The sequence below is a fragment of the Oncorhynchus mykiss genome, chromosome 9 (assembly GCF_013265735.2).
Source record: "Oncorhynchus mykiss isolate Arlee chromosome 9, USDA_OmykA_1.1, whole genome shotgun sequence".
Lineage (NCBI taxonomy): Eukaryota > Metazoa > Chordata > Actinopteri > Salmoniformes > Salmonidae > Oncorhynchus > Oncorhynchus mykiss.
Window position 1 is genome coordinate 14,338,033 of NC_048573.1, and position 25,482 is coordinate 14,363,514.

The 25,482-nt window shown below is 43.5% G+C and overlaps 1 protein-coding gene across 3 annotated transcripts in view; it reads right to left on the reverse strand.

The window, feature by feature from the left end:
* The window catches only part of LOC110531554 (protein mono-ADP-ribosyltransferase PARP14), a 93,598-nt gene that overhangs the window by 26,578 nt on the left and 41,538 nt on the right, over positions 1-25,482 (reverse strand). Inside the window, exons 3-7 of one of the 3 annotated variants that reach the window (XM_036987380.1) lie at positions 15,380-16,864; positions 15,026-15,262; positions 14,729-14,953; positions 14,486-14,552; positions 11,701-14,390 (exon numbers count right to left, since the gene is read on the reverse strand). The exons of 1 other annotated variant lie outside the window; for it this stretch is intronic. In XM_036987380.1, the coding sequence (XP_036843275.1) occupies positions 13,234-14,390; positions 14,486-14,552; positions 14,729-14,953; positions 15,026-15,262; positions 15,380-16,864 (3,171 nt within the window). In that variant the 3' untranslated portion in view covers positions 11,701-13,233. Of the gene's footprint in view, positions 1-11,700; positions 14,391-14,485; positions 14,553-14,728; positions 14,954-15,025; positions 15,263-15,379; positions 16,865-25,482 lie in introns of those variants that run through there. One more of the 3 variants, XM_036987381.1, reaches the window with a different exon arrangement.

The window sequence follows — 25,482 nt, forward strand, 5'->3', positions numbered from 1 at the left end:
CTAAACAATCGCCAGCTGATCGTTTTGTGAATAGAACGTGTGTGCATCGCATTCAGATTTTTAAAATGATTTAAATATATATATATTTTTACAAGCTAACTAGCTAAGCAGCTATTTATCTGGACCCATTTCTGATTATCCATTGATCGAATCCATGATGTCTTGATGGCTGTGTTGTGAGCTATATTGGGAAAAAAGTTAACAAATCTTAGAATCAATGAGAGTAGAGCTACTGATTTCAGATGTCACACACATCCATGGCATTGTATGTATTGTATTGTATGGTATGGCATTGTATTGGCAGCCATATTGGATTGGATTTCCAGTGATGTCCCTGGAACCTGGACCACATTATACCACCGCCATATTGCTGAATAGGGCTGAATGGCACCAAAAAATCTCTACGGATCATGGTGAAAATGTCCGTAACTAGCAAAGGATCATGGTCGATGTAAGGTAAGTATACTGTACCTATTTTAAGCCCACATACCCATTAAGCCCACCTCCATCTTTGAATATTTTTTTAAAATACAAATCTTATGCTGTTTAATATTTCAATCAATTCATCTGATTGTTAGATCAATAACAGTGTTTTATTCTAAGCCAAGATACGAGATACGATTGTGTTGAGACAGATCTGGGGAAGGGTACCAAAACTTTTATGCAGCATTGAAGGTCCCCAAGAACACAGTGGCCTTCATCATTCTTAAATTGAATTAGTTTGGAACCACCAAGACTCTTCCTAGAGCTGGCCGCCCGGCCAAACTGAGCAATCGGAGAGAAGGGCCTTAGTCAAGGAGGTGACCAAGAACCCGATGGTCACTCTGGGAGTGCTCCAGAGTTCATCTGTGGAGATGGGATAACCTTCCAGAAGGATAACCATCTCTGCAGCACTCCACCAATGAGGCCTTTATGGTAGAGTGGCCAGACGGAAACCACTCCTCAGTAAAATGCACATAACAGCCTGCTTGGAGTTTGCCAAAAGGTACCTAAAGACTCTCAGACCATGAGAAACACGATTCTCAGGTCTGATGAAGATTGATCTCTTTGGCCTGAATGCCAAGCGTCACATCTGGAGGAAACCTGGCACCATCCCTACGGTGAAGCATGGTGGTGGCAGCATCACGCTGTGAGGATGTTTTTCAGCTGCAGGTACTGGGGGACTAGTCAGGATCGAGGGAAAGATGAGCGGAGCAAAGTACAGAGAGATCCTTGATGAAACCTTGCTCCAGAGCGCACAGGACCTCAGACTGGGGCGATGGTTCATCTTCCAACAGGACAATGAACCTAAGCACACAGCATAGACAAGTCGGGAGTAGCTTCGGGACAAGTCTCTGAATATCCATGAGTGGCCCAGCCAGAGCCCAGACTTGAACCTGATCAAACATCTCTTGAGAGACCTGAAAATAGTTGTGCATCGATACTCTCCATCCAACCTGGTTTTGCTTTGTCATTATGGGATACTGTGTGTAGATTGATGAAGGGAAAAAACGATTTAATAAATGTTAGAATAAGGCTGTAAAGTCACAAAATGTGGAAAAAGTCAAGGGGTCTGAATACTTTCCGAATGCACTGTATGAACGAACATCTCTGGAGAGACCTGAAAATAGCTGTGTAGCGACACTCACATCCAACCTGATAAAGCTTGAGAGGATCTGCAGCGAAGAATAGGAGAAACTCCCAAAATAAAGGTGTGCCAAGCTTGTATCCTCATACCCAAGAAGATTTGAAGCTGTAATCACTGCCAAAGGTGCTTCAACAAAGTACTGAGTAAAGGGTCTGAATACTTATGTAAATGTAATATTTCCTTTTTTTCTATATAGATTTGCACACAATTCTAAAAACCTGTTTTAACTTTGTCATTATGGAGTATTGTGTGTAGATTGTTGAGAAAAAAAAACTAACAATTTAATCTGTTTTAGAATAAGGCTGTAATGTAATAGTCAAGCTGTCTGAATACTTTCTGATCAGATACAGTACGTCCAACCGGCTTCACAACCGCAGACCACGTGTAACCACGCCAGCCCAGGACCTCTCCGGCTTCTTTTCCTGCTTGATCGTCTGAGATTAACCACCCGGACAGCTGATGAAATTGAGGAGTCTGTCTGTGTCTAATAAAGCCCTTTTGTGGGGAAAACTCATTCTGATTGGCTGGGCCTGGCTCCCCATTGGGTGGGTCTGACTCCCAAGTGGGTGGGCAAATGCTCTCCCAGGCCCATCCATGACCGTGCCCCTGCCCAGTCATGTGAACTCCATAGATTAGGGCCTAATGAATTCATTTCAATTGACTGATTTCCTTATATGAACTGTAACTCAGTAAAATCGTTGAAATTGTTCCATGCTGCGTTTACATTTTTGTTCAGTACATATACACACAGTACAAAGATGTTTTAAAGTGACCGGGATTGCGCAATAAAGTTGGGGACATATTTCCATTGTGATCCCTGTAATTTTTTTTTACATAAATACATATACAATTACATAAATACAGACACATTACAGAGATACAGACAAAACATATGCTTGACATCCAGATGAATATGAGGGGGGAGTTAAAGTACAATTCTTACAAGCTTGTTTAGGCTGGTCTGTAGTTTATTCTTTAGACGTTTGGGGCTGCTGGTGAATGTAAATTGTAAATTAGCGCAAGCTAACATGTTATTGTTGTAAATTGCAATGTGTCAGTGTTATTGCATCTGTCCCTACTCAAATAAATAAAATACAAAGAAAATAAATATGTGCCCACTCTGGTATTGGCACATGCTCATAGCAAACAGCTCGCAGATACGGTGCGGGTATAACCTACTATATGATGAGATTATTAAAGGCAAAAGTGCAAGATAATTTTTATTTGTTAAATGGTAGCCAAGCATCAATCCTCATGTCACCAGAATAAGACCCTTTAAGTGTACTTCTTCTGGGTAGGCCTTTTTCCTCCAGTATTTCAGATTTCAGCTTGGAGCTGTCAGTCAGCGTTGTTTGGCTAACCTGGTATTCAGCATTTGCCCTCTCGAGTTGGATCTCACTGTCATATGAGATGCGTGTAATCGGAAAGTTCTTTGGCCACTGTTCGGTTCGGGACGACACAGACTCGAAGGATGATCGTGCCATCCAATGCTATGGAAATGCAGTCGTCAGAGCCATGTGAGGCTGAGTCAGATCCAGTCTCAACAGGGGTACTGGTCAAAGGTGAGTTGGTGTGCTCCTGGATCACCTTCACTGTCCCCAAATCCTGAAGTTCAGAGGTCAGTTCAGAGGTCAGATTGAAGTACTCGTTGTCAAAATCTTTGTCCATGTATTGTAGCCTAATGTTGCCTTTTAACCCCAAGTCACTCGTTATCGTTTCGAGCAGGTCATCAAGCAACTCCGGTTAGCCATTCTGGATGGTTCGTTTTTCAGTGTTTTTCTCCCTGAAGATGACCTTTGCTCCTGCAAAGCCTGCAAGAAACAGAGCACAGACAGAAACAGAGCACAGACAGAAACAGAGCACAGACAGAAACAGAGCACAGACAGTTAGTTGTTATTTGATTGTTACAGTACATCTATCAATTTAGCATTAAACTCATAACGTAGGGCTTCATTGAATCTAATGAAGTAACAATTACAACTTCTCTTGCAATATTATCATTTGGATGATTTCACTCAACTCAAAAGTGGCTTTTGAGAGTCATGATGCTTGCAGTGATGATGCAAAAAATGGCTAGGTATCCCCCCTTACCCCCGTCACTGTCCATTTCTAGATTTTAAACGATGAGAGAAGTGCTTTATGCGAAATAGTTGCTTTATGCTTGCTGTACGTTACGGCATGACACGTCACGAGGGTCAGTTCACGAGGGTCAGTTCTCAACTTTTCTCCAATACTATAGAGCCATTACCATGTCGATCAACGCTTGAATAGAAACCTAGTTCACACCCCCGTTTTTGAAGTCAACACAGTCGTTACAGTCCCATTAGCTTTCTTTGTATGCTCGTTTGAATGTTGTGGTTGCGCACATTTGTACGGAATGGGGTGAGTTTACCTTAGGTAACCCCCTTTCTGCTTATTCATATACAAAATGGATGCAGCTTTGAATGCTTTTATGTGTGGTATGATTGCTAGTTAGCCTATCATAAAACAACGTTTCATAATGTTTAGATTGACAAAGTACCGTAGAATAAATTAATATAATGAAAAGCCTAAAGAATGCATTCCTTCATAACAGTTGGCTATGTGAAAGTGAAACTTATTAAGCCTATACCATATTTATGTGTTGCATACTGTATGTCTGACATACATTCTGATTTAACAATCCTCTTAGAAAGTTGAAATATTATTGTGTCATCCAAGTGTAGGCCTATTCAAATATAACTATTAATAAAATAGGCCATAGAATTAAAACATATATTGAAAAAGCAACTTTCAATTATAAGCTGACTTTCACTTATGAACCAACTTCCACATATGACCCGAGTAAGAAATATGGTAAAAAGAAAAGGCACGCAATATCTGATCACTTAGCCTAAAAATATTCACGCATCTCTGGTCTATATAACTCATGACAATTAGCCTATTGCAGATATGGATAGAGGGCAGGATAGAAAGTCAGACTGCATGTAAACCTGGGAAAATAAACCCACTGAATAAACCACCACCGTGTCCAGTAAAGAAAAACACACAACCCGCCCAAAGCAATAAAATACGTTTGACAACGCTCCCCTATTTTTTAAAATCGTTATTCTCCTTATCGACTGACTTGCTCTTTCTAAACGACAAGTAATAGCAGGCTACTTTATAATATGGAATACCATGTTTTCTTCGAGTGCCAGACTCTGGACACATCACAGAAAGAGAAGATGAACAAGTACTTTGAAATTCGCCGTAATTCCGGTGTCGCAGATTGTGGACCAGTAGAATCAGTTGGTGACAACGTTTACAAGATCGCATTTATTGACCAAAAAGGTATGCAAATGTTTCGGTGAAGTGATCGGATATTGAGTGCCTTTTTTACCATATAGCTTACTCGAAAGTTGGTTGATAAGTGAAAGCCAGTTCACAAGTGCATTTCATAAATACATTATTTATTCTATGGCCTATTTGATTAATATGTTTATTTGAATAGCCCTACTGTTATATAAATAATCAAATATCAAGCATTACTAGCTGGCCAACGCTCTGGTTAAACCAGATGTCCTCAGATAACTCTGGGCCCAGTGTCCTCAGTCAAGTTTAGAGCCTACATGCAATAACATGATTATCCGAAGGACACATAGTTGCCATCACTCAAATACACTCCCCTGTAAACTACAAAATAACATCCTGCAACACTAACGAGCTTAGAGTGCCAAACTATTTCACTGACATTGACCCTTGCATGCACTCCTGCAAAAACAGGAAACACCTGAGACACTGCCAGTCCCCCTATCTCACGCTTCCTTGACACACAAACATTTCATGAGCACGCACACACACACTCCACTCCCCTCTACTGGTCGGGTGCCAAGAGCAGAGGACTCTGCTGTGCACCAATGGGGCTCCTGCTCTGGCTAGAGCAGGCCCGCCTCCAACCTTCACCGACCAGTCAGAAGACAGAACTACAAGAATCAACCTATGTCATTCTATGTACAAAATCCGCTGCACACTCTGTTTAAGCAGCCTTTTCAGCTAACTCCTTCTGAGCTATATGAATAGGTCCGTGCACGCTTAACTGCAAGGACAAGATATCTTTGACTTTAATAAACTGCCTTTTTGCTATACTTGATTCCATTCTGTCCAGCGTCTTGATTTGGTCTCTTTCTCTCGTAGTTAAACATCAACACTACACTTGCATAAAACAATACTATTTAAACTTTCTAGGAGGATTTGTTAAATCAGAATGTTTGTCAGACATATACAACAAATATATATGGTATAGTCTTAAGTTTCACTTTCACATAGACAGGTTACACATGCAGACAGACATGCACAATGTATTGCTTAGGCTTTTCATTAGGCTATATTGATTCATTCTACAGTACTTAATCAATCTGTAGTTACCAATTCTGTAACTAGCAAATACCCTGCTTCTCCCCTGACAATCCCACCTACAGTCATCAATTGGTTTTCCAATTACGATGTTTGGGAGCAGCTACGTCCAGATTTTGCAGGAGAAGCTGTTGCCAGTACTACATTGATCTGAAACAGTGATGAAAGATAAATATATCAATATCAGACAACATGATTACAGTTTGTTTATTGGAGCATTGCACAATGGCATATGCAAAACATCTAAAATTGAATAATTTGATACAAATATAATTATCAAGATTTAGGAAAAAACATCATGATCGTGCATCAAAGTTTTGTTGTTAAACCACACAGGGGACCTTGGTCTCAAATTTCAGTCTGCCCTCTAAAATCCAGGATCCTGGGAACTACATTGTATGGAGATCAGCGGAGTTGTTGACATAGTGGACCCGTTCGCTGGCGAAACAACGACCACACTTCTTCCTTGGGGCCACACCATGATCCTTATATAACTGTATCACTGCGGTCAGTTATCCATAGATATTCTGAAACCAGAAAATATATTTTTAAAAACATGTTTTTAATATGTGGTAAAAGGCAGTTCCTGTATTTATATTGATACATCCTACTACTAATTATTTCTTAAATACCTCATTAACTCTTTTTATGCTGTTGAAGCCCCAGCAATAACATTAAAACAAAGTTATATTAATCTCACAAAAACTTGCCGACAGAGATGGCCGCCTCGCTTCGCGTTCCTAGGAAACTATGCATTTCTTTTTTTTTTTTACGTGTTATTTCTTACATTGGTACCCCAGGTCATCTTAGGTTTCATTACATAGAGTCGAGAAGAACTACTGAATATAAGAGCAGCGTCAACTCACCATCAGTACGATCAAGAATATGACTTTCGCGCAGCGGATCCTGTGTTCTGCCTTTCATCCAGGACAACGGAATGGATCCTAGCCGGCGACCCAAAAAAACGACTTCGTAAAAGGGGGAAACGAAGCGGTCTTCTGGTCAGGCTCCGGAGACGGGCACGTCGCGCGCCACTCCCTAGCATTCTAATCGCCAATGTCCAGTCTCTTGACAACAAGGTTGATGAAATCCAAGCAAGGGTAGCATTCCAGAGGGACATCAGAGACTGTAACGTTCTTTGCTTCATGGAAACATGGCTCACTGGAGAGACGCTATCGGAGTCGGTGCAGCCAGCTGGTTTCTCCACGCATCGCGCCGACAGAAACAAACATCTTTCTGGTAAGAAGAGGGGCGGGGGCGTATGCTTCATGGTTAACGAGACGTGGTGTGGCCACAACAACATACAGGAACTCAAGTCCTTCTGTTCACCTGATTTAGAATTCCTCACAATCAAATGTCGACCGCATTATCTACCAAGGGAATTCTCTTCGATTATAATCACAGCTGTATATATTCCCCCCCAAGCAGACACATCGATGGCTCTGAACAAACTTTTTTTGACTCTTTGCAAACTGGAATCCATATATCCTGTGGCTGCATTCATTGTAGCTGGGGATTTTAACAAGGCTAATCTGAAAACAAGACTCCCTAAATTGTATCAGCATAACGATTGCGCAACCAGGGCTGGAAAAACCTTGGATCATTGCTATTCTAACTTCCGCGACGCATATAAGGCCCTGCCCCGCTCTCCTTTCAGAAAAGCTGACCACGACTCCATTTTGTTGATCCCTGCCTACAGACAGAAACTAAAACAAGAAGCTCCCGCGCTGAGGTCTGTTCAACGCTGGTCCGACCAATCTGATTCCACACTCCAAGACTGCTTCCATCACGTGGACTGGGATATGTTTCGTATTGCATCAAACAACAACATTGACGAATACGCTGATTCGGTGAGCGAGTTCATTAGAACGTGCGTTGAAGATGTCGTTCCCATAGCAACGATTAAAATATTACTAAACCAGAAACCGTGGATTGATGGCAGCATTCGCGTGAAACAAGGTGACCGAATACAAACAGTGTAGCTATTCCCTCCGCAAGGCAATCAAACAAGCTAAGCGTCAGTACAGAGACAAAGTAGAATCTCAATTCAACGGCTCAGACACAAGAGGTATGTGGCAGGGTCTACAGTCAACCACGGATTACAAAAAGAAAACCAGCCCCGTCACGGACCAGGATGTCTTGCTCCCAGGCAGACTAAATAACTTTTTTGCTCGCTTTGAGGACAATACAGTGCCACTGACACGGCCTGCAACCAAAACATGCGGACTCTCCTTCACTGCAGCCGACGTGAGGAAAACATTTAAACGTGTTAACCCTCGCAAGGCTGCGGGCCCAGACGATATCCCCAGCCGCGCCCTCAGAGCATGCACAGACCAGCTGGCTGGTGTGTTTACGGACATATTCAATCAATCCCTATCCCAGTCTGTTGTTCCTTCATGCTTCAAGAGGGCCACCATTGTTCCTGTTCCCAAGAAAGCTAAGGTAACTGAGCTAAACGACTACCGCCCCGTAGCACTCACTTCCGTCATCATGAAGTGCTTTGAGAGACTAGTCAAGGACCATATCACCTCCACCCTACCTGACACCCTAGACCCACTCCAATTTGCTTACCGCCCAAATAGGTCCACAGACGATGCAATCTCAACCACACTGCACACTGCCCTAACCCATCTGGACAAGAGGAATACCTATGTGAGAATGCTGTTCATTGACTACAGCTCGGCATTCAACACCATAGTACCCTCCAAGCTCGTCATCAAGCTCGAGACCCTGGGTCTCGACCCCGCCCTGTGCAACTGGGTACTGGACTTCCTGACGGGCCGCCCCCAGGTGGTGAGGGTAGGCAACAACATCTCCTCCCCGCTGATCCTCAACACTGGGGCCCCACAAGGGTGCGTTCTGAGCCCTCTCCTGTACTCCCTGTTCACCCACGACTGCGTGGCCACGCACGCCTCCAACTCAATCATCAAGTTTGCGGACGACACAACAGTGGTAGGCTTGATTACCAACAACGACGAGACGGCCTACAGGGAGGAGGTGAGGGCCCTCGGAGTGTGGTGTCAGGAAAATAACCTCACACTCAACGTCAACAAAACTAAGGAGATGATTGTGGACTTCAGGAAACAGCAGAGGGAACACCCCCCTATCCACATCGATGGAACAGTAGTGGAGAGGGTAGCAAGTTTTAAGTTCCTCGGCATACACATCACAGACAAACTGAATTGGTCCACTCACACAGACAGCATTGTGAAGAAGGCGCAGCAGCGCCTCTTCAACCTCAGGAGGCTGAAGAAATTCGGCTTGTCACCAAAAGCACTCACAAACTTCTACAGATGCACAATCGAGAGCATCCTGGCGGGCTGTATCACCGCCTGGTACGGCAACTGCTCCGCCCTCAACCGTAAGGCTCTCCAGAGGGTAGTGAGGTCTGCACAACGCATCACCGGGGGCAAACTACCTGCCCTCCAGGACACCTACACCACCCGATGTCACAGGAAGGCCATAAAGATCATCAAGGACATCAACCACCCGAGCCACTGCCTGTTCACCCCGCTATCATCCAGAAGGCGAGGTCAGTACAGGTGCATCAAAGCTGGGACCGAGAGACTGAAAAACAGCTTCTATCTCAAGGCCATCAGACTGTTAAACAGCCACCACTAACATTGAGTGGCTGCTGCCAACACACTGACACTGACTCAACTCCAGCCACTTTAATAATGGGAATTGATGGGAAATGATGTAAATATATCACTAGCCACTTTAAACAATTCTACCTTATATAATGTTACTTACCCTACATTATTCATCTCATATGCATACGTATATACTGTACTCTATATCATCGACTGTATCCTTATGTAATACATGTATCAACTATGCCACTTTGTTTACATACTCATCTCATATGTATATACTGTACTCGATACCATCTACTGTCTCTTGCCTATGCTGCTCTGTACCATCACTCATTCATATATCCTTATGTACATATTCTTTATCCCCTTACACTGTGTACAAGACAGTAGTTTTGGAATTGTTAGTTAGATTACTTGTTGGTTATTACTGCATTGTCGGAACTAGAAGCACAAGCATTTCGCTACACTCGCATTAACATCTGCTAACCATGTGTATGTGACAAATAAAATTTGATTTTATTTTATTTAGTACCCATAGCAATATGTTGGTAGTTCCCTTAGCAATATGTTGGTAGTTCCCATAGCAATGTGTTGGTAGTTCCCATAGCAATGTGTTGGTAGTACCCATAGCAATACGTTGGTAGTTCCCATAGCAATACGTTGGTAGTTCCCATAGCAATACGTTGGTAGTTCCCATAGCAATATGTTGGTAGTTCCCATAGCAATGTGTTGGTAGTACCCATAGCAATATGTTGGTAGTTCCCATAGCAATACGTTGGTAGTTCCCATAGCAATACGTTGGTAGTTCCCATAGCAATACGTTGGTAGTACCCATAGCAATATGTTGGTAGTACCCATAGCAATGTGTTGGTAGTACCCATAGCAATATGTTGGTAGTTCCCATAGCAATACGTTGGTAGTTCCCATAGCAATACGTTGGTAGTACCCATAGCAATATGTTGGTAGTACCCATAGCAATGTGTTGGTAGTACCCATAGCAATACGTTGGTAGTTCCCATAGCAATACGTTGGTAGTACCCATAGCAATATGTTGGTAGTTCCCATAGCAATACGTTGGTAGTACCCATAGCAATGTGTTGGTAGTACCCATAGCAATATGTTGGTAGTTCCCATAGCAATGTGTTGGTAGTACCCATAGCAATACGTTGGTAGTACCCATAGCAATACGTTGGTAGTACCCATAGCAATTAGTTGGTAGTTCCCATAGCAATACGTTGGTAGTACCCATAGCAATACGTTGGTAGTACCCATAGCAATACGTTGGTAGTTCCCATAGCAATACGTTGGTAGTACCCATAGCAATACGTTGGTAGTACCCATAGCAATACGTTGGTAGTACCCATAGCAATATGTTGGTAGTACCCAACTCGCTAACAATCATCAGATCGCTCTATTGTTCCTCTAATCACTCTGACATCAATGCAAATACAATCAAAAAATCACATCAAACACATCAAAACAGTATGTGCTTTGTTAGGGTTGCGTCAATTCGAATCTGGTAACAGAACAAGTTATAACACTGAGTCACTGATTGTACTCTATGTACTTTTATTAGCTAAGCAATAAATGGCAAATGCAACTTTCGTATAAACGGGCTCACTGTAATACCACGCAGGGCAGAACAGGGAGCTGACAGCTGTTCTTATACTGTGATAGGCCAACAGACGGGTTGGAACTATGTCTATCACAGTAGAGGCTGAGCGTGGTTTAGACTTGCTCAGCCTATCGCAGGCGCTCAGGCTGGTCCCCGCCTCTTGGTGCTTCTTGGAGTCCTCCCTCCGTCGATGTATAGATTCCTACTGTTCTGGTATCCCCCCTTAGTTATAACAGTTGCTCAGTTCCTGCTATTGTGTTGTTCAGTATTTTTCCATCTCAGTTAAACCTCGTGATGACCACCCCTCTCTATGCCTGCTTAACCACAACTTTGTAAGATACAGCAAGTCACACCATGTGCTCAATATTGTCACATACAAACACAAGGACAAAGCATCTGCTGGGCTGTTGTCTACAGTTTTGCAACATGCAGGTCACACCATGTTACTCAGTTCTTGTCACACACACAAACGGGCAAGTAAGATGTAGCAAGCAGTTGTTTTATCTCATGATGATGCTCAAGTGCACAAATGCAGATACCTCACACAGCCAACATCAGATAATATTTAATCATATATATGGTATTGTCTATAATGTAAAACACAGAATCCCACATGTTTGAAAAACTAATCTCACTGTGATTGATCACTTTGAAGAAAGAAGTTCAATGACAGGTTGAAACTGAATGGAAAACATGGATGTTGTTTCAAAGCCTAACACAATGAAATGGACAGCGCTATCTAAGGTGATGACGAATTAAACAACAACCTTATGCTATTAGAGCTTATGCATACATATAAACCTATATCTGAGCCCAAGCCTGAAAAAGAAACGTGAATTAAAATAATGTTTGTGCTGTTATACATAGCCTACCACATATTATGCATGACAGAATAGCATTTTAAAACAGATGGACATAACTGGTCTATCCTATACGAATTCAGAGTTAGCCAACAATTAAAGGGAATGTGTACAGGATTTTGAATATCCTAGTAATCGTTTTTTTCCCCTTTCTTCATGATTAATAGGCTTACGCATTACGATTAGCTACAGAATATCTCACCACCGTGCGTTTCCGTCTCTTCCCCTCTCCCCATCATTCCGTTCTTGAGCACGCACAGAGAGGGGCTGTAAACAGTCTAATTAAATATATTTCGTTGTTAAAACATGTTACTATCAATGTTCTTAACAGATTTAACTTGGTTCCCCAAATTAAGCACCGGGTAGCTGCAGGAAAAGGGTTGGAGAGCCCACTGGGTAGCTGCAGGAACAGGGTTGGAGAGCCCATAGTATTCAGAGTTTAGGCAGAATATCACCTGTCGTGCAGCAAGAGGCAGCATTCCCCTCAAACAGTGGTTGTTGTGTGTGTGAAATAACCGGAATAGCAGGAAGTGGCCCCCATTCGCTATTCGAGTGCATACAGATTACATTTATTTCCCCCCTCCTAAAGTCATTTTACATTTGGGTAAAGACAGATTAAACTGAGATTAGTCTGATGGGAGAAAATGTGATCAGGCAAGGAACAAAGCGCCAAGTTTTTTTGCGACTTTCTAAAATCATCAATTGCCTATAGTCGCATCATGCAGCCCATTACCGTTTTGATTTCTAAGACATTCTAAGGTTCAAACCATATAACTCTATAGGTATTGTTTGAAATTTTCACTTTTACTCCCAACATATAGCCACTTCATATGCGAACACGATCCGACATGGAAAAAACATCATATTAAATTCAATTATGTTCCTCGAACTATAAAATCAGCCTTTTGAATGTCAATACCCAGCTGACACATTTTCAGGACGGCCACATTACTATTTGCAATATATATCCCTTGATTTTTACAAAACTATAAAAATGAAAAATAGATGCAAAATATATATATTTTTAAACATTTTGACAAGCAGCTATGTTGGACAAGCAGCTATTCTACAGTGGTATAGAACTGACTGGTGTCTACATAGTTATTAGTCAGATGTTGAAACACACGTTGCCATCAATCAATGGTTTCAGGTATATATCATCTATTTAGAGTTATTGAAAGGTATGAAAAGGTTTTCTGCTTTGCGATAAAGACGCTTAGCATCCTCGAAGACAGCATTGGCTGCTTCCTCTGCTGCCTCCTGTACTGTCTCTGCCTCCTCTGCTGCAGTAGCTCCTACTATCCCTCCTCTTACTCCTCCTGCTGCTGCTGCCATCCCAACGACAACTCCTGCAGCTATGCCTACCCCTGCACCTATCCCTGAACCCACTCCCACCCCTGACTCTAGTGTAAGTACTGGTCCTGCTACCTCCGCCACAGCTGCTGGCCCTATTGTCATTGAAGCTGCTATATGACTTTTGACTAAATTGATCAATGGTTGTGTAGCGAGTGAGAGTGGAATCATTATCGCCAGTATTACGCCAAATAGAGCTCCTATCACTGCACCTGTTGCTATCCCTGACAATTTGATCAGGAGTTTCTTCCTCGCTCTTTTCTTGGCTTGTTTTCTCATCTCTTCCTCTGACATCTGGCCTTTTAACTCCTTCCTAAGACCCTCTATCTCTGCTTGTATTAATCTCTCTGCCTCTTGGAGCATCTCGTTGGTGTAGAACCCTCCTCCGTTATCTCTCACCATCTTCTCTATGGTGTTGAGTAACTCTGCTACTTGGTACTGGTTGCTGTACGGACCCTGCTGATTGGTGTTCCAGTATTTGTTGTCGATGACGTGACAGCGGCCTCCACATTTCTCCACAAGCTTGTTCAGTTCAGCATTCTGTTGGACAAACTTCTCAACGGTCAAACCATTGAGCTGGTCACCATGAGTGAAGAGGACTGTAGCATATTTGAAGGCCTCTGGTGAAAAATACGTCTCGATTTTCGCTACAGCTTCGTTCTCGTGGACTGTGTACCGTTCCACTTTCAGTACAATGAGAAAGGCATGCGGTCCTGGAGCACACTCTGTTATACATTTAACTATTTTAGGTTTCAGCTCCTCTTCAGGGATGTCAGTGTCAAAGAATCCAGGTGTGTCAATCAGGGTGATGTTTCTCCCTTTGATGTTCTTGGTATGAGCTTTACATTTCTGTGTTGAGGAGGTGGAGGAACTGTCTACGAGGAACACATCATCTTGTCCGAAGATGGTGTTTCCAGCACTGCTTTTACCTCCTCCGGTTTTCCCCAGCAGCACAATCCTGATGTCTATAGGGAGGGTTCAGAATTATAACTTGAAATGGATCAATCATATAGTAATAATGTATTTGATTTAAAGGTGGGGGTGAAGTGTTGTAACTCACCTTGCTCTGGTCGAGTGCCTAATACAAACCCTCTGAGATGCAAAGCATTCTGGGCAGTCTGAAAAGCCTGTAGATTAGAACAAACAATACAACTGCTATGAAGGACTGTAACTGTTATTATTGAAAAAAAAACTATAATTATGGATGTATGACAGTATTATTGAATGGCTGGCTGAAATAGTGAAGTTAAAGGATTTTTCCCCAATGCATTGAGTGAGCCTTTTTTCAAAGGTCTCTGCTCACCTTGGTAGAATCTCTGTCATTGGGATGGACGACAATGCGGACAAGGAAGGGGGTTCTGCTTGCTCGATTCTGTTCATACCTACGGATCTCTTCTAGCAGAACCTGCGTTGCCACGTTGTGAGGGAACTGGAGAACCTCACCAGTTCCAACTACAGGGAACGCAATGGAACGGAAGCCCCGGTTCTCACAAGAGGTCAGAATTTTCCTCACACCCTGCCTCAGAGCCTGAGAGAGGACCGGAGGTCAAGGGTTAATGGAGGATCAATGGTCACAACACACACACATAAAGGGACACACCTGTACTGCTGGTCCTTGGGGGTTGTTGTCCCAGTGTGCACATCTGAGGAAGAAGACACGGCCAGAGCTGAGACCAGACAGTCCCTCCACCAGAACGTTCTCACCAGGTGCAGTCCGTCCCCCTGATTCCCTCAGAAATGCTGTCATCAGCGCCAGTCCAGCTGCATCCAACAAGACATTACCCACTCGGGAGGAGAGAGGGTCACTGCCAACCATGGGGGACACCAGGGCATCCACCTTCAGAGAAAAAGAGATGGAAAAAAAGAGAGAACATTGAGTCAGTATGAAGTCAACCTAATTCACAGAATGTTGTTGAATCAAGGCTGTGGCCATGTCAGTGTGTCTCTCTCTCACCTCCTGTTTCTCTATGGTTCCCTGGATGATCTCCACCTGGACACAGACCTCTGGAGCAGCTGTTCCCCTGGCGGAGGCAGCAGTGGTGTCTCTCTGAGGAGCATGTGTAGTGGTAGTGGTAGTGGTGGTGCTGGACTCTACCTCCCATCCAGGAAACTCCCCCTTCCCCTGTAACAGCCTATCACAGGCCACCTGCATGGCTCTCACTGCCTCTCCACTCACATCAATCAGAGTGACCTTGGTAAGGATGTGCTGTTTCCTCCCAAAGTCCCTCACTGCAGAGACTATGGCCTCAGAACACACCTTCAGAGGAACACCGAATATCCCCGAGCTGATGCAGGGCATGGCCAGGGTCTGGAATTCCATGATCTCTGCCAGATCCAGGACTGACTTTACTGTCTTCTCCAGCAGAGGGCGCTCATTCCCACCTACGCTGCCCCCTACTGGTCCCACTGCATGCAGCAGCATCTTACAAGGCAGATTCCCTCCTGTAGTCTCTACCACTGTACCTGTGGGCACTCTCCCTATCTGCCTAACCAGATCCCTGCTGGCCCGCTGTACCTCAGGCCCCCCCGCCCGGCTCAGAGCTGCAGCCACGCCCCCAGCATGATCAAGGTCCTCATTGGCTGCATTCACCAGTGCGTCCGCCTGTTCCTTGGTGATGTCACCTTGACACACCACTACCTGCAGTCCCAGACGGAGGCGGTAGCTGGTGGCTGCGACCATCTCCTCCCGTATTAATCCGGTTCCTGCTTCGCTGACCATGCCATCCTGATTCTGTTGATGGTGTCTCATGACTCTTACACTGGACCTGCCCATCAGAAAGGCCCCAATCTCCTCCCTTAGCTCCTGAACCTCCTTCATGTGGCCCAGCAGCTGCACTCTACACCCAGGACCATATCTGGCCACCACCCTGCATCTGCTCTGGTTCATCTCCTTCACCTTCGTCTCAAATGTAGATTTCAGTTCAGCCAGAAGGGCACCTTTGGGCACGTCAATCTTCTCCTCCCCAAACTCCCTCAGCAGATCCTTCTCAGCCTGGTCCAGTTTCCCAGAGGAGAGGGAGAACAGACGGAGCTCTGTGTCCCCCAGCTCTACCTCCACATTGTGTCCCAACCCCAGCAGACTGCTCAGGTTCCCAGGCCTCCCATACTCATCCCTCAGGAAGGACAGGAGGTGGGGGGACACCTCAGGCACCACCCGCTTCAGCACCAGAGAGATCTTATCCGTAACCAACTTTCTGGCTGTCTGGACTTCATTTGCGTAGCCATGCAGGACCAGCTGAGCTGAGTCAAGGCGCGTCACCCTCACCCCTGGAACAACCTCACCTAGATCCTTCTCTATCACTTCACCTAGAAGAAGGAGCTGGACCTGTCCCAGATGACAGGTGGTGCTGATCTTCTCCTGCTTCCCTGTGCTCAGACGATGGAGTACATGTTCTTGACCACCAGGTGGAGATGTCTCGACCGGGAGGGAGTGGTGACTCTAGATTTGGAAAACAATCAAATCAAATCAAATTGTATTGGTCACATACACATGGTTTGCAGATGTTAATGCGAGTGTAGCGAAATGCTTATGCTTCTTGTTCCAACAGTGCAGTAATATCTAACAAGTAATCGAACAATTTCCCAACAACTACCTAATACACACAAATCTAAAAGAGGCGAATGAGAATATGGACATAAATATATGGATGAGCGATGGCTGAGCAGCATAGGTAAGGTGCAATAGATGGTATAAAATACAGTATATACACATATGAGTAATGTAAGATATGTCAACATTATTAAAGAGGTATTGTTTAAACTGACTAGTGATCCATTTGTTAAAGTGGCCAGTGATTGGGTCTCCATGTAGGCAGCAGCCTCTCTGAGTTAGTGATTGCTGTTTAGCAGTCTGATGGCCTTGAAATAGAAGCTGTTCTTCAGTCTTTCTGCCCCTGCTTTGATGCACCTGTACTGACCTCGCCTTCTGGATGATAGTGGGGTGAACAGGCAGTGGCTCGGGCGGTTATTGTCTTTGATTATCTTTATTGCCTTACAAGTAAGTATTTGCAGGGTAATTACACTGTGATAATGAATACAATACTTTATTACTTTTCTACTTAAGTAGGTTTATGGATGTATTATTAAAAGGTAATCCGTCCAGCTGATTGTGGGAAATCTGATGATTCTACATTAAAGCGACTAGGTTGGTATTTTTCAGTTTACTTTAACATGGTTTCATTTAGTTAAAATGACTCTTCCCGCAATATTACAAAACCACACATTTATACCTCACAAACTGGCAAACGTCCAAGTGTGGGATCACAGTGCAAATACAACAAAAGTGCATTGTGGTCATGGTGATATGTGACTCACTGTATAGGTGTGTCTATATAGTCTGGCCTCACCTGACTACTGACTGGGGAGGTTGTTGTGGGTGGCGGCTCCAGGCTGTCTCTCAGAGTGAGGAAGAGAGGTCCTCCAGGCATCTCCAAAACATGATTAGGTTTCTGAAGTACCCTCTCCTGGACTGGAAGAGTTACAGACTCATAATGAGTTGTTGTTGTCATGTAGTTGTAGTAATAACAATACCAACAATGATAATAACAACACGTTTTACTATTTAGTAAGTGTAGCGTAGGCCATCATTGTAAATAAGAATTTGTTCTTAACAGACTTGCCTAGTTAAATAAAGGTTAAATAAGTAAATAAATAAAAGTAAGCATTTAGCATTTAGTCCAGGATTTGAAGAGTTAAAGGCTACATAGGCTAGAGGAGTTGTGCTATAATCTCTAAAGTACTATACTGTAGGTACATCTTTAAAGTTAATAATTCATTTTAAAAGTTATTACAACAACATGTTTCTTCTTTTTTAGATTGATAAAGTACTGTAGAATGAATCGATATAATGAAAAGCCAAAGTAATACATTTTTGCCTGTCCGCATAAGCGGATGTTGATGTTGAAAAACAAACGTTCAGTTATGAAACGAGTTTGGCAAGACTAGGTTACATGGTAGAAAAACACTCAATTTTCAATCCCTTAGCCTAAACATTTTCATACCTGTCTGGTCAATAAATGCGATCTTGTAGACTTTGTCACCAACTGATTCTACTGGTCCACAATCTCCGCCACCGGATTTACGTTTAATTCCAAAGTACCTTTTTATCATATTTTTCTGTGGTGGGTCCAGAGTCTGGCACTCGAAGAAAACAGGGTATTTGAAAACGTCCATATTATAAAGTAGCCTGGCTATTATTTGTCGTTGACCCTAATAGAAATAGCAAGTTAGTCGATCGAGGAGAATATAGACTACACTGCTGCCAACATATCCCCATGCACACACCGATTCCTATTATTATTATTTTTTAAATCAGATTTACTTGATGAACTTTAGATATTGTCCGCCCTGGCCTTGAGTTGGCCGGAAATATATACGTCTATTATTGGTTCAGATTAAGTCCGTCCAGACCATCCCAAATCAATGTCTGTGGACGTGCGGCATTTTTGAGAGGAATCGTATAGGTAGGCGTATTTTCAGCCGGTGTAAATTGATTGTCCATACGTAAATTGTTAGGTCGCCATGGGTGAAACATGAAACGTAACGCTTTAAGTAGATCAGTAAACGTACAAACCATATGTTACGACTATGAATTTACATTTACACGTTCAATTCGTACTTTACATCTCCCTTTACTCGGTTATATATATTTTTTTATAGTCAGGAATGTGGCATCTGCAAAGGACATGAACCGAAAGTAGCTAGTCGAAGTTAGCTAGCCACTCAAGCAACTCTAGGCTACGTTAGTTGCTTTGCAACTTTCGGTTTCATTTCCAACAGAAAAGTCTAGAGCTCGTTTTACAACGGCATTCGATATCGACGTTATACCAGTAGATGGCGTAGTATTGGCTTGGGCCTTCAGCAAATGACTTATGTCAGAATGATGCTATAAAGACAGAAGAACATTGGATAGAATAACCGCTTGAGCTGCAAAATAGAAAGTAAATATGATTTATGCTTATTCCACTATATAAATATGCCATTCGGTGTGTTATCTAATGGCTATATAATTGCATAATTTATGTTCATAGCAGCGTGGGGTTAATGTGGTGATTATGTAACCTAATGAATCACACCTTTTCCAGTATTTGGGAGCACGGACTGTAGGCCTTATATTATGATTTTTTTCCCTATTGTATTTGTGAATTCCACTCTGTATGTAGGCTTCTTATAGTCATTTGCGTTGCACAACCCCACCAAGCATTACATTTTTTATTGAACCTTTATTTAACTAGGCAAGTCAGTTAACCCCCTGGAGTCTAAGGGCCCGGGGCTGGGTTTCTACTTATCTAACATATTGAATTATTTGGTAATACCGAGGATCATTTAGCCATTAGATTTACCATCCCGTAGGTATAAAACATAGATTGAAACGTTTTTGGGATGAAATATACTGCTATTATCCCATAGAAACACATTGAATAACAGATTCATACATGGAAAAAGGATAGTCAAAAAAGAAATCAAAAGGAAGTTTGTTTTGAATTATCTGTCCTATCTATATTGTGTATATAAATATATATATATGTGTTTGTGAGTGTCTCATCTTTCCATAGAGGAGTCATAATAGTTTGTAGCCCAAACCATTCGGACGCGAGAAGACCAAATTTCAAAATGTCTCCTGGTCTGACAAACACCTCTGTAGCTCTGCTACCTTTCACCGCAGATGCAGAAGGCCGACATCGGCGGATTGAGACTCTCTAGCATTAACCGACAGATTTTGATGGGGATTTTATGATTATGCTAATATCATTTTTTCACACGGACATTGACTATCTTTTCAAATGAAGGGTCGTATTCCTGCCCTATAAAAAACAGGAATTAAACATTTTAGTGCATGATAACATTGCAACTGTTAACTCCTATGTTTGCCATGAGATCTTGTTATTCTCCCTTATGTATTTCTTTGTGATAATTGCCACTGCTGTATCTTTGTAACCCCTGCCAACAGACGTAATGCAACGTATGACTGATTAACACTATTGAACTGGAAATGTGTCTCATGTTCCTTTCAGTCTATAGTTCAGGTCAGTGGTTAACCAGCACAAACATCTAGTTCCACTAATAGCTAGTCTAGACATCTTTCACAAAAAAATATGTTACATATGGATAGGCACGAAATACAATTTAATTTGATCAATCAAATCAAAATCCAACTATAATTGTCACATCCTTTGTAAACATGATCAAGACAAAGGAGATGATTGTGGACTACAGAGAAAGTAGGACCGAGCACGCTCCCATTCTCATCGACGGGGGCTGTAGTGGATCAGGTTGAGAGCCTCAAGTCCTTGGTGTCCACATCAACAACAAACTGTCATGGTCCAAATACACCAAGACAGTTGTGAAGAGGGCACGACAACGCCTATTCCCCTTCAAGAGACTGAAAAGATTTGTCATGGGTCCTCAGATCTTCAAAAAGTTATACAGCTGCACAATCGAGAGCATCCTGACTGGTACTGCTTGCCATGCAGTAGCAGAGAGAACAGTCTATGACTAGGGTGGCCAGAGTCCTTGGCAATTTTTTGGGCCTTCTGACACCACCTGGTATAGAGGTCCTGGATGGCAGGGAGTTCTCTAGCACCTTGCGGTCGAATGCCAAGCAGTTGCCATACCAAGCGGTGCTGCAGCCAGTCCAGATGCTCTCAATGGTGCTGCTATTGAACTTTTTAAGGATCTGTGGGCCCATGCCAAGTTTTTTCAGCCTCCTTACAGGGAAGAGGCATTGTCTTGCCCTTTTCCCGACTGTGTTGGTGTGTTTGGACCATGACAGGTCCTTAGAGATGCGGACACTAAGAAACTTGAAGCTCTCGACCCGCTCCAGTACAGCCCCGTCTTGTCCGGCCCTTCTCCGTTCAGCCCTCCGTTTCCTCTAAATATGTCTAAATCCCACCGGCGAACTCATGGGACTTTTCTGCTTTTCATGTCTTGGCCACTAGTGGGAGATGCATTGTTCTTATTCTGCATTAGGCTACCAGGAACATTGAAGGGTGGGTCAGCCAGGACCCTTCACCGGGATTCTGGAAACGGTTTTAGACACAACATGGATCATAGCTGCAGCCACCACTTCCAGACAACCACCTCTTCCAGTCAGCCACCTCTTCCAGTCAGCCACCTCTTCCAGTCAGCCACCTCTTCCAGTCAGCCACCTCTTCCAGTCAGCCACCTCTTCCAGTCAGCCACCTCTTCCAGTCAGCCACCTCTTCCAGTCAGCCACCTCTTCCAGTCAGCCACCTCTTCCAGTCAGCCACCTCTTCCAGTCAGCCACCTCTTCCAGTCAGCCACCACTTCCAGTCAGCCACCTCTTCCAGTCAGCCACCTCTTCCAGTCAGCCACCTCTTCCAGTCAGCCACCTCTTCCAGTCAGCCACCTCTTCCAGTCAGCCACCTCTTCCAGTCAGCCACCTCTTCCAGTCAGCCACCTCTTCCAGTCAGCCACCACTTCCAGACAACCACCTCTTCCAGTCAGCCACCTCTTCCAGTCAGCCACCTCTTCCAGTCAGCCACCTCTTCCAGTCAGCCACCACTTCCAGACAACCACCTCTTCCAGTCAGCCACCACTTCCAGTTCAACTTGAGTTAGTGGTCTATTGAAAATATAGAAAAATACATGTTTTAAATGTCTGAGAAACTGCCCTGTCGGTGGATTATAAGATGAAGTGTTGGCATTCAACATTCATTAATTGGAAAGGGGCGACATTTCCCCAGCCCCGTCCCTCAGCTGTAAATCTAAACTAATGTTGTGGACTGTGATGCACATTGTCAAAAGTCCCACGGGTGTGCTTTTATTATTTCACAAAGCTTTGATAATTAGCTGTGTGAGTGTATAGCCGAATGCAGATTTAATGCAGGCTACTGTTTAAGCAATTAATATCCAGTAGATACTGTTGATAAATGCTTTAGAGAACTAAAACTAACTTAGGTTGACAATTTTAAGGAGACAAGGTCTTTCTACATAATTATAGGGTGAAGCCACGATGATAGGATTAATCATGAAACGGTTTAAAATTCTCTGCAGTCTGTTGTCCTCTTCTTGATGCCAATCCTTCCTGTTTCTCCAATTAAAGTATCAGTCTCTTCTTTGAGTGTCTTTCCCAGATGTTTTTAGAATAATTACCACATGTTTTGATGTTTCTATGACAATCAATTCAAAGGTTATTGCGAACAAGAGATTTAATGGCAAATGTCTGTTGAATGTCTAATACAACCTACTTTACCTGTCATTAAAAGGAGAGAAGACCACTAAGTCTGGCCATGTGGAGAAGAGGAGCTATAGTGAGGGGCTAAAGTTTCTCCTGTGTCGGTGAGTGTAGCTATTAGTTAGGTTTGAACATCTTAGCGATACGATGTGTTCTATACAGCTGTCAACATTTTACAATGAAAAAGACAATTACTAAATTCTATAATCATTAACCAGATTACTCCGGATACCAGACTTCGATAACTCAGTTTTAGAATGTTGTAATTTAGTAGAATGAATCTAAATATCTATTGATATTCAGAATTGACTTTGTTTAGACATCCAGCCTGTGTTGTAGATTAATGACCAGGGACATCTTCAAAGGCACGGTATTTATTTATTCACAGTCTTGATTTATAGGATCCTTCCCCCTATATGAATGATATGTCAAGTGATGAACTTTGAACTGATAACTTGGGATTTTATGGAAAAACTGCACGTCATGTGAAAATGACAGTTTATTAAATATTCTACAGCTGTAATGTCATCAATCCAATCAAACTTTATTTATATAGCACATTTCTAACAACAAATGTATTTCAAGGTGTTCAAAGTCATGCATTGAAGGGAATGTGCAACTTAACATCGTTCCTCTTGGCAAGTCTCAATAGGTGATCAGGCGATTCTCTCTACCACATGTGAATGCTTCCGTGGAGCTCATTAGTGTAGCCATGCAGCCTATTTTGGAGGTTCACAATATCGGCTGTACAGATGTGGAATACAAGTGGAGGAAGCCAGCCATGCCAACCCAGGTGCAGTCAGTGGAGGACCTGTACACGGCTGAAGACTACAACCGTCTGTCCCAAGAGCCCAGAGAGGAGGATCTTCAGATTCAGTGAAATGGCATGTCTACTTGAACCTGAGTCAGAACAACCGCTACTCTCCCCGTCATCCCTGTCTGTAGCAGACATTATTAAAAAACAAGTGCACCTGGGGCATACAGGCATCCTGGCTGGCATGGCTCTGTTGGTGGAGCAGCAGGAGCCTGGATATGCAGGAGTCAGGGCTTTCGGTCACGGGGTCTGGGATCCTGGGTGCCTCATCGATTGGCCTGGTGGGCACCACAGCAGTGGTGGAGGTCAAGTGTCCCCACGGAGCAAGAGACCTTACCATTGACAAGGCAGTGAAGTCAAAGAATTTATATATGAAGGAGGGAGGGTCTTACAGCCTCTGTGAAGACCATCCTTACTGGCACCAGGTCCAAGGTCAGCTCCACATCACTGGAAGGGACACCTGCTTCTTCATTTGTGTGGACCACCAAAGCCTCCATCACCACCTCCATCACCATCCCTATCAACGTGACGACATCTGACAGACTCATATTGCTACCCCTGTCAGTACCTGTTTTCGGGGAAGACAAGGGACCAAAAATATTCCACATAGTCTTCCGGAACAGCCGATGCTCTCATTCATGTTTCAGTGTTATTTGCCTCGAAGGGAGCATAGAAGTAGTAGTCTACCAGCTCGGTCTGGTAGACTTGTGTCACTGGGCAGCTCTCAGCGGTGTTTCCCTTTTGTAGTCTGTAATGGTTTGCAAGCCCTGTCACATCCGACGAGCATCAGAGCCGGTGTAGTACGATTCGATCTTAGTCCTGTATTGACGGTTTGATGGTTCGTCGGAGGGCATAGCGGGATTTCTTATAAGCTACAGGGTTAGAGTCCCGCTCCTTGAAAGCGGCAGCTCTAGCCTTTAGCTCAGTGCGGATGTTGCCTGTAATCCATGGTTTCTGGGTGGGGTATGCATGTACAGTCACTGTGGGGATGAAGTCATCAATGCACTTATTGATGAAGCCAATGACTGATGTGGTGTACTTCTCAATGCCATCGGAGGAATCCTGGAACATATTCCAGTCTGTGCTAGTAAAACAGTCCTGTAGCTTAGCATCTACTTCATCCGACCACTTTTTTATTGATCAAGTCACTGGTGCTTCCTGCTTTAATTTTTGCTTGTAGAAAGGAATCAGGAGGATAGAATTATGGTCAGATTTGCCAAATGGAAGGCGAGGGAGAGCTTTGTATGTATCTCTGTGTGTGGAGTAAAGGTGGTCCAGAGTTTTTTTCCCTCTGGTTGCACATTTAACATGCTAATAGAAATTTGGTAAGACTGATTTAAGTTTCCCTGCATTAAAGTCCCCTGCCACTAGGAGCGCCTCCTCTGTGTGAGCGTTTTCCAGTTTGCTTATGGCGGAGTACAGCTCATTGAGTGCGGTCTTAGTGCCAGCCTCAGTCTGTGGTGGTATGTAGACAGCTACAAAAAATACAGATGAAAACGCTCTAGTTAGATAGTGTGGTCTACAGCTTATCATGATAAACTCTACCTCAGGTGAGCAAAACCTCAAGACTTCCTTAGATATCATGCACCAGCTGTTATTTACAAAAATACATAATCAGCCCCTCTTGTCTTACCAGACGCCGCTGTTCTATCCTGCCGATACAGCGTATAATCAGCCAGCTGTATGTTGATAGTGTTGTCATTCAGCCACGACTCTGTGAAGAATAAGATATTACAGTTTTGAATGTCCTGTTGGTAGTTTAATCTTCCACGTCAGTCATCGATTTCATTTTCCAAAGATTGCACGTTTGCTAGCAGAATGGAAGGCAGTGGGGGTTTATTCGATTGCCTACAAATTCTCCGAAGTCAGACCCTATTTTCTCGGTCTTCTCTTCACGCAAATGACAGAGATCTGGGCCTGTTCCCGGGAAAGCAGTATGTCATTCACATCGGGCTCGTCGGACTCGTTAATGGAAAAAACAGGATTCTGCCAGATCGGGGTGAGTAATCGCAGTTCTGATGTCCAGTTATTTTCGGTCATAAGAGACG